Here is a 14,868-nt window from a genome sequence, read left to right as displayed (position 1 = left end):
TAATGATGGTTGCCACTGCATGATGCAAGAACAACGACGCTCACAAACACCAGCCAGGAGAAGCCTAAGGTCCGGTGACCGGCGTTTGTCGTTCGTCGTTTGTCATTTGCCTCGCCGTAAATATCAATTCTTCAAACCTTCACCCCTATATATTTATCCTTTATCTTCACTTCCATTCTCACAACAATGTCCTCTATATCACGCACGGTAGAGTGTTCTTTCAGAACTGCAACCCGCTCAACGCCGCGGATCCGTCCGACTTTCGCATCTTCCTGCCGATGCCTTGCCCGCTCGAATAATATTGCCGCTGACATCCAGAGTCGAACATTCTTCTCTTTGCCGGACCTCACAAAGATTGCCAGTCTTGTGCCAGGACAAGGTCAAGAAGATACTAGCGAGAATGCTCGAGCTCAAGGAGTCGAGGTTGACGGTGAAGTGCAACGGTATCATGCCAGGAAGATCTTACCGTATGTGCTGGTCGTGCGATCATATGTCCGAGGTCTTTCTGCTTAATCAGACAAATTTTGCAGGTATTCCCAGGCTCAGCTGTATTCTTTAGTTTCAGATGTCCCGTCTTACGCATCTTTTATTCCTTTCTGCAAATCCTCAACTGTCCTTGCGCCATCTTCACCTGGCTTCTCTTCGACAAGAGAATGGGTAGGATGGAAACCAGAGGATAAGCCGTTCGAAGTGCTGGCAGAACTAGCGGTCGGATTCGGAGGATTAGAAGAGAGATATGTCAGTAAGGTCGTAGGCAGACCATACGAGAGTGTTGTTGTGAGTGTGTTCGTTTGCCCATGAGAATCTGCCTTCTTACACGCTTGTGTCATCAGGCGACAGCTTCAAATCAGACTCCTATGTTCAAAACCCTAACAACATCTTGGACTTTCAGCCCCGCTTCATCAATATCCCCTCATCCATCATTTGGCAATCCTTCATCTGATTCTTCGAATTCACGAATCCCGAATTCCGCATCGCCTGCAGACCCCACGCATGGTCCCAGCTTGTTGACCATTGACTTAGCCTTCAGCTTCCTCAACCCTTTACATAGGATTGCCAGTCAAGCGGTGTTACCCAAAGTTGCAGAAAAAATGGTCGAAGCTTTTGAAGAAAGATGTTTGAAGGTTTGGGGACAAGGGAAGCAATGAGTATAGCAGATGGTACAATGTATGTGTTCTATCGTTGATTGAGACGGAGCTTCACGTTAGAGATACGTAAACGATGGGCGTGAAGCAGATTTCATAATTCTTTGGATATACCCATGACTCAGTTACCTAACAACGTTGGCCACTGACCACTGGGTTTGGGTGATGAAGTTTTCAAAAAAGGAAAGCTACATGAAACCAGCATGATCCCATAACCCACATCATACACTGCTGGTACTACAAAGAGTGAACAAAAATCTCCACAAACAGGTAAGCAACCCCTGCCGCAGATACCCACAGATGAACCAGTCTGTTGCGATTATTCCCAACTTACATTTCGTTTTGCCTGTGCTAGAAAACGAAGCGAGGCCACGTTTGTTATATAGCAGAGATATTGCATAGTGAGAACCTGTGAAGATGTATTTTCGTATAATCCCCTATACCTACTGTACAACGACTCCATCTACATACTGACACTGTACATACACTGCCTATCCCAAGTACCAACCTTCCTCCCATCCCTACCTTCTCTCCCTTTGTAGCCAAACCTGCTTCACTTTTTCCGCTAGCGCTCTCTCCTCCATCTCGCACCTCAATCCCGCCTCGCGTACGGACCTCAACTCCACACTGTGCGCAATCACCTCGATATTTTTCCATGTGTCTTTTCCGCCCTTCCCATCCAAGAGCGGGCAGAGGGTATGGCACTGTTTAGGGATCTTTTCTGCGACTTCGGGATTGACGTTGGTTGACCAGTCGTTAGGGAGGTCACGTCCGCCGAGGATGACGTGTCCGTCCGGCACTCGGCAAGGGGGGTAGTACCTCCGTTAGAAAGGCCATTAACCGGTTTGTCTTTGCTATTAGAGGTCTTTTCTTTGTCCTTGGCAGATGAGGATATACCTGACATGGACATGCGACGAAACCATTTTTTGTCGCTAAGTTCCTTTTTGAGTGGTGGTCGTGCCGTAGACTCATGCGCTACCCCATTTGCGGGTGTATTGAAGCCAAGTTGGCGATCAACGCGGGAGCCAACACTGCTGGGTGTAGCGGAAGGTGACGAGACTGGCGAAGCCAATGACAACGGCTTTAGACCAGGTACAGAGACTGAAATTGACCCCGAACTCGAGGCGACTTCCTCTTCCTCTTCCTCCCTTACACCATTCACAGTCCTGACATTATTCAGGGTAGCTGAGGCTACCGGGGCCATAGCGGGAGCTTGTCCATAACCATCAGCATATCTGACGCCCTCTCCAACGGGCTCAAATACTCCATTGGGTTTTCGCTTTTCCACTTTCAAACCCACGTGTTCGGCAGTGATGCCCCGCGCCTGGTAAAATAAGACATAGCCTTGGCCCTGGGTGCGGTTACCAAGCCAGTACTCTAGTTGATTTTCCTCAATGGCCTCAATATTATCGTCATCACACATGACCCAACGACCAGAAGGCGTTCGCTTGACCGTTACATAATGGCCTTGAACAGGACCGCTAGTTTGAAAGGTGAGCGACAGTGTATTAATAATAATACTCAAAGTTTGACATACTTTCCAATGTGCACCATAATCGCCACAAGGTCATAAATTTGGTCGGGGTTTTCACAATTATCTGTTGTGTTGGGTGGGATCAGAGTCGTGGGATGATTTACCCGGTAAAACAACTTGATGGCTCTATAACTCTCATTGTGGGCAAATCTTTTCAGATGGACAGCTAAGATAGGCGGGAGCCGTTTGATCCTAATGCTATAGAAATGGATCAGCGATGTTATGGCGCTGAACCTGGCTCACTCACCTTCTCTTCGCCTCTTGATGACCAGAACAGGACTCGCAAGAGAATTTCTCCCTTCCGGACATCATTTCGTCTGAGGAAAATTGGCGGAGGCAGGAGGTGATAGAGCAGTGCTGCTCAATATCCACAGACAAATCAATGAATTCTTCGTCTCGAGAAGATATCTAGTAAGGCACGTACGTAGTCAGAAAAGTTCGGAGAATGAAGCACACGCAACTCACTGTTTCGCAGCTCAGACACTTTGTCTCACTGGTAGTGATACCTTGAAATAGTGCTTCGACAAATGTCTTTGCCCAGGGCGCAGTCATCTTCGCCACTTCTTTCCCTTGCGCTCTCAATTTTTCATTGACAGCGTCGACTTCTTTGGCGAGAGTGTTGACTACAACACTGAAGAATTCGTGTGCATCATGTTGATCGTCGTTGTTGAAAGATGGCGCAGAGCGCTTGACAGCATCCATGACGTCGTTAGGCTGGACAACACCCCAGCCAAGCTGACCTGCTCGCCAAGCACCTGTTTCACGAAATGTGGAGGGCGGTGGAAGGGAGGCAAGTTTCGAAGGACCTGAAGACTGAGCGTTCTGGCCTTGACTCTGAGTTTGCTGCGACGATGCTGAAGTTGATTGAGCGGGCTGGCCTTGATTCGATGAAGAGGCTTTCTCAGGCACCTCGACACCCGAATCATCCACTTTTTCCTCTTCGGTATACTCAATGAGAGCGCCTTCAGAGTCCTTCGTCTGACCCTTGCCTTTGATGGGCATGTGAGGCGGAGAATGTGAGAAATAGTAGAAAAGCGTCTGGAAAGTCTGGAACAATGTAAGAGGCGGGTCATTGTCCGATGCAGGCGTTCTGACCAGCAGAGGATCGTCAAAATTGGGGAAAGGGTTTGGTAAACTTGGAAGTGGTTCGGGCTGGCTGGCTTGAAGGGTCGCCAATGTCGGAGCGGATTGTGCGGAAGACATTTTCCGACCCATCCAATTCCTTTTTTCCTTTCCGCCAGGAGTCATTGAAGTATTCGCCTCCTGCAGGGCAATGAAAGCCCTATGTTCCTTATTTAGTCTAATGGATGGGTCCCATCCCGGAACTGGGCCATCCCATTCGACGCTGGGATACCTTTTTTCCACCTGTGAAGGTCCAATCGGTCGCCGAGGCGGCAGGATATCGGGATAAGCTTCCACGAAATCGCGGAACGTGGAACACGCGTATAGAGCTTGCAAAACTGAGTTGCAGAAGCAAGAGTTGGAGAAGTTTTCTATCCCCCACAGACGCTCTTCGTCGGCGTTTGCGCGCGGTAGCAAGGATGCATCGGTTGGATCTTGATCACCCTCTGATGCAGATATGCCCGCGTTTTTGTTACCGACAAACTTGCGGAAAGCCGACATTTTGATTGGAACAGATTATCAATTATCAGTTAGGAAGTGCAGGCTATCTTTTTACGCGCCAGATTGCAGAACAAGATGTCCCAAGAAGCGCCGTGGTGTGGAGATTGTAAGGGAGGAGATGATGGGCGACAGGAACGAGGACGTGGCTGTCTGGCAGAAGTCCGAATCGCGAGCGCGCGAGGGAATAAGCCGCTCGTAATTAAGTCGGCTAAGAGGGGAAAAGCGAGTAAGGATTGCGACAGAGGGGGAGGGGAGGGTGGCGAATTTATACTATGAGAGAAAGCTGCGGAAGAGGATGGAGGAGAAGAAAAGGACGGAAGAGCAGAAAGGGGTCACAAATAGCGAGGGTGCATCATCGGCCCGGAGGATCCTCGCCGCACGCGGCCCAACGAGAATCAAACAATTCTCCGTTATAATTACAAAATTCCCTAATCAGATCCTCCACGGCATTACAATTCGGCTCAGCCGTATTAAGTTTTCCTTAATTACGCTTTGACGTAAGCCCGCTCGGGTCACCTGCTGTGTCCATTTCAAGAACCCCGCCCCAAAAGAAAGGTCTACTGTGCTATTGTGCATCCAATTATTACCATCTTCGGCCACCAGCCCACATTTTTACACTATCGTATGGCAGTATGGCAGATGATCAGTTCGGAAGATGACATGATGCGTATATGCTGATACCCCTATTGCCCATCCAACCCCTGCTTTCTCAAATTCTCGTCAATCATCTCCTTGAACTGACTGACAATTGCACCCTCTTTCTTCATCCTCTCCTCCCGCTGCAGCTTGAGAATCGCCCTCTTCTCCGCTTCATTGATCACTTGGTTCTCTTTGCGCATGCGAACTGCGTTCATGCGTTGGTGACGAGAACCCGACATGACATAGCCAGAGGATTCATATACCGCAATTTGTTCAGAATCGAGACCGATTTCACCTCGTCGGGGAATTCGTTGACCAGATTCGGCATATGCCATGATAGCTTCTCCTTCACCGGGAAGCATGTTGGCGAAGCTAGTAAAAAGAATTAGTATATGTAAAGAACAAGCCAAGCTAGAATTCCATGCCACTCACGCGGATCGGCCCCTTTTTTCATTGATTTCCTTAGGCAACTGTGGTCCAACTTCAACATCGTCATCGTCGTTTTCAACGACTTGTTCCTTGACTGGCGCAGGGATAACTTCCTTTCCTTTCGACTGCCTCTCATGGCCTTTTTCGACCCACTGGTCATCGTCCGTCTTTTCGCTCCGGCGCCTTTTTCGTCTTTCCCGCTCTTCGTCATCCGAATCATGCCTCCTTTCTCTCTCCCTGTCTTTCCCTCGGTCTTTTTCTCTCTCCTTTTCACGTCTTCTACGTCGGCGTCTTCGTTCTTCTTCAGAATCAGTCGAATCAGAATCGGAGTACTTGGAACGTTTTGACCGTTTTGATTTCGATTTGCGAGAAGATTTGGACTTTGACTTTTTGCGTTCAGCTTCAATTTCACTGGTTGCTATTAGCGACTCTATTTTGATGTGTAAAAATGAATTAAGAAGAAAGAAAAAACAAACTCTTCATCACGATGCGGTCCCTTCGGAGATGCAGGCCAGATTGAGAATGTACTGTCATTGCGCTCTTGCCTTCGTCTGCGGAAACGGATTAAATAAGCCTGATGGAGTCTTATATAGCCAACCATAACTCACCTCTCAAAGTCTATAGGTCCATTGAATCTTGGAGGAGGGTTTTGCCAGCTTCCTCTGAAAACAGGAGCAGCTCCACCTGATCCCGGCGGTCCACGCGGGATATCATCGCGTCTCCCATAGCCATACCCATGTCCAGCACCTGGAGGACCAGATGGAGCCGGAGCTGACCCAGTCATGTCATGCGAATGGTATGGTTGATAAGAAGGGGAAGCACGACGCTCTTGGTGGGGTGGTTCGTCCCGTTGGCGCCCGTCATTGCCGTCTCTTCGGTCTCGACGGTCCCGGTCATAACCGCTATCCTTCCTGTCTCTCTCATATGCTCTATCACGGTCATCCCTATTCCCTCTTTCCATGTCGGACCTCGACCCAGCTCCGTCATCCCTTGATCTGCGCTCCATTAAGCTTTTCTTGAGCTCGTCTTCTCGAGATGGTAATTCTGCAGAGGACGGTGGCGGCAGTCGCTGTTGAGCTGCCCCGGGAACCAAACGCATGCGAGATGGGTGAATGGTTGCCATTTGTGTGTAACTCAAAAATAGAGTGTGGCAAAGCTTTTGAGATCGTAAAGAAATGGACAGTTGGATGTTATATTTGTCCGTTGGAAGAACAGCAAGCTGCAACAGCAGGTATATGGAAGTGGTGTAATGGCAGCAATAGTTAAATAAAAGCGGAAGCAAAATTTCAGCATTCAAAATACAAATTACAGCAAACACAGCGCGCTCATTGTGTCCCGATCTGTGTGCGTTCCCTCGTTTTTTCATCGCTCTATTAACCTCCACCACCAGAGCTTGACTGGCAATGATAGCCGGCTGTCCAGTCTATCAAGACGAACGACACTGGCAGAGACAAGAGTCCGTAAAGTGACGGCGAGACTACACCTCATCCATCTCTCGCCCAATTACAAGTTAAAAAGGCCCTGTAACCATCGGCCACAACATCAGATAACAAATAATGGCCCAATCTAAGAATGACACCGTTGCCGTCTTGTCGGCCTTTATCACCCTTCTTCGCTCTCCTTCTCCAATCACGCTGTCCAATCGAACTCTACTTGGCGCCATCACGCATTTCTTTTCCTCCCTCAGCCCGACTCCTCTCAAAGAGTTCATCTTAGAGCTCATATCCTCACAATCATTATGGGATACGCCCACCATATCAACAGCGGACGTCAGGGACGCCATTAGGCTCTCAGTCTCTGCTGTAGTCGACAGAATCAACGAGGAAAAGAAAGATGTTTACTTTTCTCATTATAGGACGACAGCCAAGGCTAGAAGCTGGCTTGCACATGTCTTGACGAGCGTATTATCCTCGTCCAATGACTCCTCCAGACCACTGCATATCTTGGTAGGAGTCTTAGAGGGTTTGGATGACGTGCAGATGGTAGACTGGGGTCATTCCAGGGTCAAACTGGAGGAAGAAGTGATTCTCCGGCTAGCAGGGTGCATCGACAAAAACCTGGATGACAATCTGGTACTTTTCTGTACAGCTATACCTCATCTGGATGCAAAGAGAGCGGGTGTCCTGGATATATTGGTCAGTATCGGTTCAGTCATGTTTAAACGAAGAAAGTGCGCTAAGAATAAGGTCGTGCAGAGTCTAAATGCTGAGTTGGAAAAACATTTTTACACGTTGATCGATCAATCACAAAGAGACAGTCCAAATGGCGTGGATAATCTTGCCATAACGTCAAGAGCCTTGGCACGTTCGTTCGTCATTCTTGATTCAGGAGGGCCATCAAGCAGAGGTCATCTCTGGGATGCCCTCAGCAGATTCTGCTTAACCATTCGGGACATAGGGGGCCAACTTGAAAAACAACTATCTGAACAAACAGTTGATGGTTAGTCTAGCCATTAGCTTATTACGAAAAAGCCGAGCTGATTTATTACGATATATCTTCTAGCAACCCCGACTCTAGAACATCATAAATCAGTCTTCTCATCTTTCCTTCTCCCCGCCTCCGCAATTATTGACATTCTCGTTGCCAGAGTCACTTCATCTGAGAATGAATCTCCGGCCGTCGATCGTGCGGTAGAGCTGCTTCTCGCCTTAGCGTCCTTCGCCTACCTCACTGATGACAGTAAAGGTAGTTTTGAGAATTACCACCGCATACTGTTTGGGTCACTCGATATCGTATCAGGGAAAGGTGGGGTGCAAGCTGTCGAAAGGCTCTTTGCCCTTTTGGGCCAAGAGGATCCATTATCAGACGGGAGAGCTGCATTTCTGTTGCTGTTAGGAGATGAGTTGGTTCATCAACTTGGTCGTCGCTCTATTGATATCCTATTACCCCTCGCGGAAGAGTAAGCTGAGCCTGCCCTCATGCTCATATTGAATGTTATTAGACTGACATGATCTAGGCACTCGTACAGATACCAACACCGTCCTAGTTTCGAGGCTGCACATGCGTTTTTCCTTTCCCTTCTCCGCGCTTCAGCGGCCACTCTCGGCACATCAGCTTCGCAAAGCGATTTTTTCGATATCCTATTGCCCAACTATCTTACCATTTTGATCAAAGTATGTTGGCGTGACATTTTATTTATTTATTTTAAAAGTTATTATGCTTACTGCGTATAGCAAATAAACTCGGGGAACATCAATGATGATCAGTTCAAAGACGCTTATCCCATGATCACCTCTTACGCTGCTTTGCGAGGCCCTTCGTCTGTTTCGCTTTGCCGACTGTATATGTCTCGTCTTTCTCCTTCCCGCGCAAGCCGTCAGGTGGCCATTCGTCTGGCGCCTTACATCCCAACATGCGATTTACCAGCGTACCTCGACAGCATATCCACTGCTATCCAAGAGACACCCAGGGGCTCTGAAGATAGATTGATATTGATGGAGGAGGCGTTTAAAATGGTTACTCAAGATCTTAGAGATGAACATAGAAGGTTAGGGATGGAGTGGTGGCTCCAATGGAAAGCCAAACTGGACGACAAGGAAGGGAAAATGGGATTTTGGAAAGCAAGACTATGATGATGAAAGGACAAGGTGACTATGCATGATGACGAGCCAGACATATTTGCTTTTACTTATCTTTTGCCGGTCAAAGCATCTGCGACGTTTTGCATTTGTCGGGAGAAGAAGCGAGTGACTACACCGAAGGATGAGTAAACTAAATGCAGCGGCAGAAATACTTACTTCCAGCACGTGATGTGTTTTCAGGCGAAGTGCTCTCTCGGGAGGATGTCTCTCCCGCTGAAATAGCGCATTGTTACAGCGGTTGTTTCATGGTGTCGCCAGGTGAAGCTTTACTCACAGCTATTACTGTCACTGGATGACGACAACGAATCCGTTTCAGGTGAACTGTCTGAACTGGAGCTGTACGATGTGCTAGTCCCGGAGCTTTCTTCTGACGCACTACTGCTGCTGGTAATAGAAACTAATAACTTTCGACGGTCAGCCATCGACTCGACCGTCGCCTAGAGAGCTTTCTCTCGGTTGTCCGCTGATAATGGAAATGGAATGGAATTGAATGTAACTTACTTTCGCTGCGATTTGAGCTAGACGATGCACTGTAATTAGAGGTCTCGGTCCCAGATGTAGTCAGGCTAGATGTTGGATCTGTGCCACTACTGTTATGCTCCTTTTCCTTCTTTTTTGCTGTTTTATTCGAAGAACCGAAGAAGCCTCTCATCATCTTGCTAGTATACTGTTGGCAGTCTCATTCAATCAAAGACATGCGAGTACTGAATCAATCTTACATGGTATGCGATCACTGTCAATTCATGACCCTTTGATATGGTAAGTACGGTTTATCAGAAGACGATGAAAGGAACGACCGTAGCTTTTTATGCTACGGAAGTTGTTCGAAAGAAAGGAGGTTATTGTTACTGAAAGGACTAAAAAGTAATGATGAGAAAAATGTGAATAGACAAAGTGTTGTCCATACCATTATTTATTGTAGTAGATACTTCATATCTTTTAGCGACGAAGTTGAAATAGAATGCTCACACCAGGAAGACGCATGAAAAATAAGTTAAGCTTCAAGATGATGATGTGGTTGAACAGCTTTTATAATTAGTTACCCAACCATTATTATCCTATACGTATTAGTAATAAGATGCCGTTCACTTGTTCACCGCCGATTGTTAATTAAAATAGTATCCTGGCTCATTATTAATGGTCAATGGCTTAATCCTGTTCATCGGCTTCTTGGCAAGCATCATCAGAGGGTCCAAATCCAAGGAATTAATAAGACCGTACGGCATCCAGTTATCATGCATTACTTTATGCACTGCAAATCAGGCCAGCTGTTTCAGCTGAGAGCATGAAAATCTGGGAGAGTTATCTGCAGCACTACAGCTACAGTCGTTACCAGTAGAGCAGGTGGCAGCTGACAGAAAAAAATGGAGGACGGGGACGGGATAACGGAACGTAAACGAACGGATAGGGAGCGTGGTGGTGGAAAGAGGAGGACGAAGCGAGGAGGCGATTATTTAATTATTGATGCGAGGTGGTTCGACTGTTTCGGTCCCTGATGATGAGTGGTGAACGCGAAGCTTTATTAGGCTACATCCGATAATTGTGTGACGTCACTGCTGTGATCAATAGGCCGAAGAGAGAAACGAGGGGTTCCTGTGTCTCATTTGGTGGTGTGGGCAGGTGCAAAATGAGGCCACAAGAGCACGAGACAGTCTAACATCGCAGCGTATTGCTTACACCGTCAGAAGGGGAAGAGAGAGGCACAAATCTACACCATGCGAGCATCCCTGGGCCGCACTGCTGTCTGTTATTGACGTCAACAAAGCAACATTCCACACATCTCTTTTTCACCAACAGTTTACAAACAACTCTTCTCCTGCCCTGATAGCCATCCCAAGGTTAGGTGGTCTAATTCAACAACCATACTATGAGACTTGTCAAACGAAGATCGAAAGCTAGTTTGCAAGATGCCTCTCAGCTTGATTCTTCGAAAACTGGACAATCTTCCCCTTCTATACTGTCGACCCAGTCGAAGGCTGCCGCAGGATCCTCTTCATCATTTACTACCACCTCCTATTCACCTTCATCTACTCGCGCTTCGTCTCCAGTCGAGAAGAGGAACGCTTTGGGAAAGAAGAAACGAGATAAAACAGGGGAAAACAGGTATCCTCCAAGCTCATTTGCCCAAGGACATGGTTGGAATTTTGGGAGAATGAGAAGTTTCAAAGGACGGAATAGGACCTCTAGCAAGGAAGTAACTAGCGAAAGCGAAGCCGAACTGGATGTCAGCCTTAAATGTCCATGCAGGTAAGTTTAGAAATTTTGATTGCCTCACCGTGCAAGCTGACTCTCTTCAGTTTCTTGGATTCCGCTGAGTCTACAAGCAGCGGCTCCCCTTTGCCGCCTCAGTGTGGATCAACCCATCAGCATGTTCCTCCAGCAGTCTTTCCTTGGGACACCTCATCCCCAGTTGCAGTATCGCAAACACCCTCCACATACTTTTCAGATACAGATGAGCTCCAATCGGCAGACTCATCTGTAGGCCTCGCATTGTCTACGGACGACCTGCCCACAGAGTCCCCCTCATGTTTATCGTCGGCCACCATATCTCCAGTACTCTCTCGAAATGCCCATCTTCCATTATCCCCGATGCTTGACGTTAAAGATGATAATGACCTATCAACAAGGCCATTACAAGAAGGGCCACTCAAGAGACTGGCTAAAAGGAGACCGGCATCCATGATACATGATCAACAAGCGACCACAAAGTCGCAAGATGTGGTTACTACTAGGAAGACACGTCAACCTAGGTCGTCCTCAATAAGCTCAGCGACCTACTCTAAACCTTCACCTCCTGCGCCTGCTTTGTCGTCAGGCGTACACATGGAAACCACTCCTTCAATTCCGCCTTTTCCACCACTGTCACCTACGCGCAATACATCTCTCCCTGATGGTGCAGCCCCTGCGAATCAATATTATTTCTCTTCTCTCAATCGTAACCCTTCTACGGCAACATCACATGCTTCAACCTCCTCCGCTGCCTGTCCATCGACGGAGGAATCCGCCCAGTCGGCATTGCTTACAACCCCATCCGATTTGCCAGGAAGGGAATTGCTGAATGACCATGTCTGGTCCAGAATGGGTGTTGAGATGACTAAAATACCATTAGAAAGTGAGGAGGCTTTGTTGGGAGGCACATCACTAGATAATCAACAGGTTCTTGAGGACCAAGGAATTGTACAAGAGGAGACAAAGGTATTATTAGATTCGCCAGTGTCCAAGGCAGCTTCTTCCAAGACAACAACTCCGGACAAGTCCGGGCGAGTGCTAAGAATCAAAACAAGCAATTTTGATTTTGGTTCGGTGTCTCACAGGGAAATGGGTTCCTCAGAGACCCCCACAAGAAACGACATGTTGAGATCGCCTGTCGAAGGGTTCACGCCTATCAATAACAATGGTTCCCCTGAAGATCATTCTTTCTTCTCCCCCGTGCGTGACAGCACCCCAAATCGGCATAATGCGTTTTTGTTGTCCCCCAGCATTGCATCTGAGTCTGTTTATAGTGTAGGAGAAATAGGTACTGCGACTCCTGCAGTAGTATCTCAGGCTCAAGAAGTACCATTTCCCGCACCCGAGAGGCAAAATATGATTCGGCCAGATGAAAAGCGTTGGGATGAGACGGAGAATAAAAAACCGCAGAAAGACCTACGGAAATCCCCAGAGGATGTCAAGCATGTTCTTGACGCCGGCCGTGAGCCGATGCGGCACTCTTCGAGAATGGCGAGTTCTGAAAACAGCATCAAGGCGGCTGCCCAAACACCTCGACTCCATGAGTTTCCCTATCGCCCTGCACCTCCACCTCCTCATCTCTCAAAGACCGTACCTGCCCAATCTTCTTGGACTTCAAGGCATATGTCGCTTTCATCTAGCGAGAAGCGTCCTGATCCATCAGAACTTAATCCTTGCCAATCGCTAAGAATTGCGACGTCACGAGACATAAACCTTCCGCCCTTGCCTCCTGAACCTTTGTCACCCGCAAAAGGTCACGAAATCCCGATGGAACGATCGCTCAGTTTTGGTGGGATGTTGAGGAGAATAAGCATGGGCAAGAGCCCTGGGAAAAAGAAACAGAAGCAGAGGTCTATCCAGGAGCCTAGCAATGGTCACGAAACAGATAAGGATGTAACGGACCTGGGCTTGAGCGGCGTACCACACCTGAATAGTACGGAGGGTTGCAATTGCAAACCGGCTCTCAAAGAGAGGGAAAGTGTCTACAGGTCTTCACCTGAGATTTTTCCTTCCATGTGTGCGGAGAGAAGCATCGATGGTAATACTGGGCAAGTCTTGTCGGCAACGCCTTCGTTACCTGGGCAACGGTTACAAGATGTTTTCAACGCAAGCGGGACTGCAGGAAGAAGTAAATCAATGCCTCCTCAGAAAAGGTCGCCTCCCGCCAATTCGATTGACCACGTCCTTGGTGGATCCTATACCACGTCACCTCAAGGCACTGCCCCTTCATCCCCAGTCTCTAACGACATTGGGCCTTCTGCTTCAGCCACCACCCGCTCCTCGACCGATAATACACCAAAGGACCCGTTTCCTCCCTCCGATTCCCTGCACACTTGGCGAACCCTACTGGGGCCGTACACTCCGCCGGAGCTTCTCTCTTTACCTTCATATTTTCAGCCTCCTCGTCCTTACTCGCCATCTGCCCCCTCCAGCCCACGCCATCGCTCTCGTAACTTGGCATTTGATGAGTCTGAACGTCATTCGCATGAGGTCAGACGTCGTTATCGCCAGAGTTTAGTGCATATCAAAGACGATAATCAATTCGCCTATATGTTGGAAGAGTTTTCAAAAATTGAGAATGATCCAAGGGCAAGGATGGCTTTAGGGGGTGGAATATCGATTGCGTCGTCGTCAGGACGCAATGAAACAAATCACAGTGCAGGAGAAGAAGAAGAAGATTACGATGAGCGGCTGACAATGAGAGGTAAATCTAAGGACGTGTTGGAGAAGAAGGCCAAACAGCAGAGTATAGCGGCATGGTTTGTCACAAGAGAAATCGTTCAGGGAGAAAGCAGACATGCAAAATTGCTAGCCAAAGGTCTTAGGGTAAGTAATCAACCCAAGGTTTCTTTGGTGGTGCTAACATGGTGTAAAGATTGCGAAGGCGGCAGCTGCCAGCAAATCCAAAGACAAGGATGGCACATCCACTCCTGCGTCACCGTTCAGCCGAACGAGTACTGGTCCTACTTCTGAGCCGCCTGAGCTTCCTCCTGCACCCTCTCGCCTTCGAAGTCACTACCGCACTGGCTCAGTACCCTCACTTCTTCGAAAACACCGCAGCTCCCTGGGGGAGCATCAGTCCCAAGCTCCATTGGGACCTATGAGTTCTATGGCTTCATCTCCTACTGCACCTCAGCATGTAGATCCAGCCCTCATCCTCCCGGCTACGAAATCGCAGTTACCGGCCCGTATACCGACATCCATGGCTCTGGCGACATTGTTATCACGCCTTCCGAGTCTCCTCGATCTCTCCCTCAACCTTTCTTCCGCGTTCCTTCATGATGTCTCACCTTATGGCGTGGCGCAGGCCTTCCTGGAAATGGAAGAGACATTGATTAGAGAAGTGGGACAATGGGCGGGGGAAGTGGGCAATGTTGTCGTCAGTGGAGTCACCGAAAGCTTGAACAAGGTCATGGAAGATGAGAGAAAGAAGCGGGGGAAGGGACTAATTGATGAGGAAGACGACCAGAGCGACGAAAGACTGGCGTACTTGGACATTGTGAGTGCACATTGATTGAAAGTGATGAGGTCTAAATGGCTATTGTAGATTTTGATGCCGGTTCAGCGCGCATCGAGGTACAAGCTCCTTTTCCAAGGTAAGGGTCTTATAGCTGGTCTCCTCGTCTCCCTCTGATCTTTCGTAGAATTGTCTACGAAAATCCCTCCGGCATCCACTACCCATCACAAA

General features: G+C 48.3%; 5 protein-coding genes across 5 annotated transcripts; 3 read left to right on the top strand and 2 right to left on the bottom strand.

Annotated features, from left to right (window-relative positions):
- Positions 1-186: 186 nt before the first annotated feature.
- CNBE1560 (hypothetical protein) lies at positions 187-1,148 on the top strand (the record flags this gene model as incomplete). The annotated part of the gene is made up of 3 exons (XM_770348.1): positions 187-467; positions 531-777; positions 834-1,148. The coding sequence occupies 3 exons, from the start codon at positions 187-189 to the stop codon at positions 1,146-1,148; spliced, it is 843 nt and encodes a 280-aa protein (XP_775441.1).
- Positions 1,149-1,666: 518 nt separating this feature from the next.
- Positions 1,667-4,302, bottom strand: CNBE1550 (hypothetical protein; the record flags this gene model as incomplete). Its single annotated transcript, XM_770347.1, has 5 exons — positions 1,667-1,849; positions 1,915-2,626; positions 2,683-2,877; positions 2,927-3,087; positions 3,145-4,302. The coding sequence occupies 5 exons, from the start codon at positions 4,300-4,302 to the stop codon at positions 1,667-1,669; spliced, it is 2,409 nt and encodes an 802-aa protein (XP_775440.1).
- A 683-nt stretch (positions 4,303-4,985) lies between these two features.
- CNBE1540 (hypothetical protein) lies at positions 4,986-6,493 on the bottom strand (the record flags this gene model as incomplete). Its single annotated transcript, XM_770346.1, has 4 exons — positions 4,986-5,313; positions 5,374-5,781; positions 5,847-5,921; positions 5,979-6,493. The coding sequence occupies 4 exons, from the start codon at positions 6,491-6,493 to the stop codon at positions 4,986-4,988; spliced, it is 1,326 nt and encodes a 441-aa protein (XP_775439.1).
- Positions 6,494-6,926: 433 nt separating this feature from the next.
- On the top strand, positions 6,927-8,942 carry CNBE1530 (hypothetical protein; the record flags this gene model as incomplete). Its single annotated transcript, XM_770345.1, has 5 exons — positions 6,927-7,505; positions 7,566-7,809; positions 7,903-8,269; positions 8,327-8,483; positions 8,544-8,942. 5 exons carry the CDS (start codon positions 6,927-6,929, stop codon positions 8,940-8,942), a joined length of 1,746 nt encoding a protein of 581 aa, XP_775438.1.
- Positions 8,943-10,818: 1,876 nt separating this feature from the next.
- Positions 10,819-14,814, top strand: CNBE1520 (hypothetical protein; the record flags this gene model as incomplete). The annotated part of the gene is made up of 5 exons (XM_770344.1): positions 10,819-11,198; positions 11,249-11,429; positions 11,604-14,006; positions 14,056-14,679; positions 14,728-14,814. The coding sequence occupies 5 exons, from the start codon at positions 10,819-10,821 to the stop codon at positions 14,812-14,814; spliced, it is 3,675 nt and encodes a 1,224-aa protein (XP_775437.1).
- Positions 14,815-14,868: the final 54 nt, after the last annotated feature.

This window comes from Cryptococcus neoformans, chromosome 5 (assembly GCF_000149385.1).
Source record: "Cryptococcus neoformans var. neoformans B-3501A chromosome 5, whole genome shotgun sequence".
Lineage (NCBI taxonomy): Eukaryota > Fungi > Basidiomycota > Tremellomycetes > Tremellales > Cryptococcaceae > Cryptococcus > Cryptococcus deneoformans.
The sequence above is the reverse complement of the archived record's forward strand: the minus strand, read 5'-3'. Positions and strand labels throughout refer to the sequence as shown.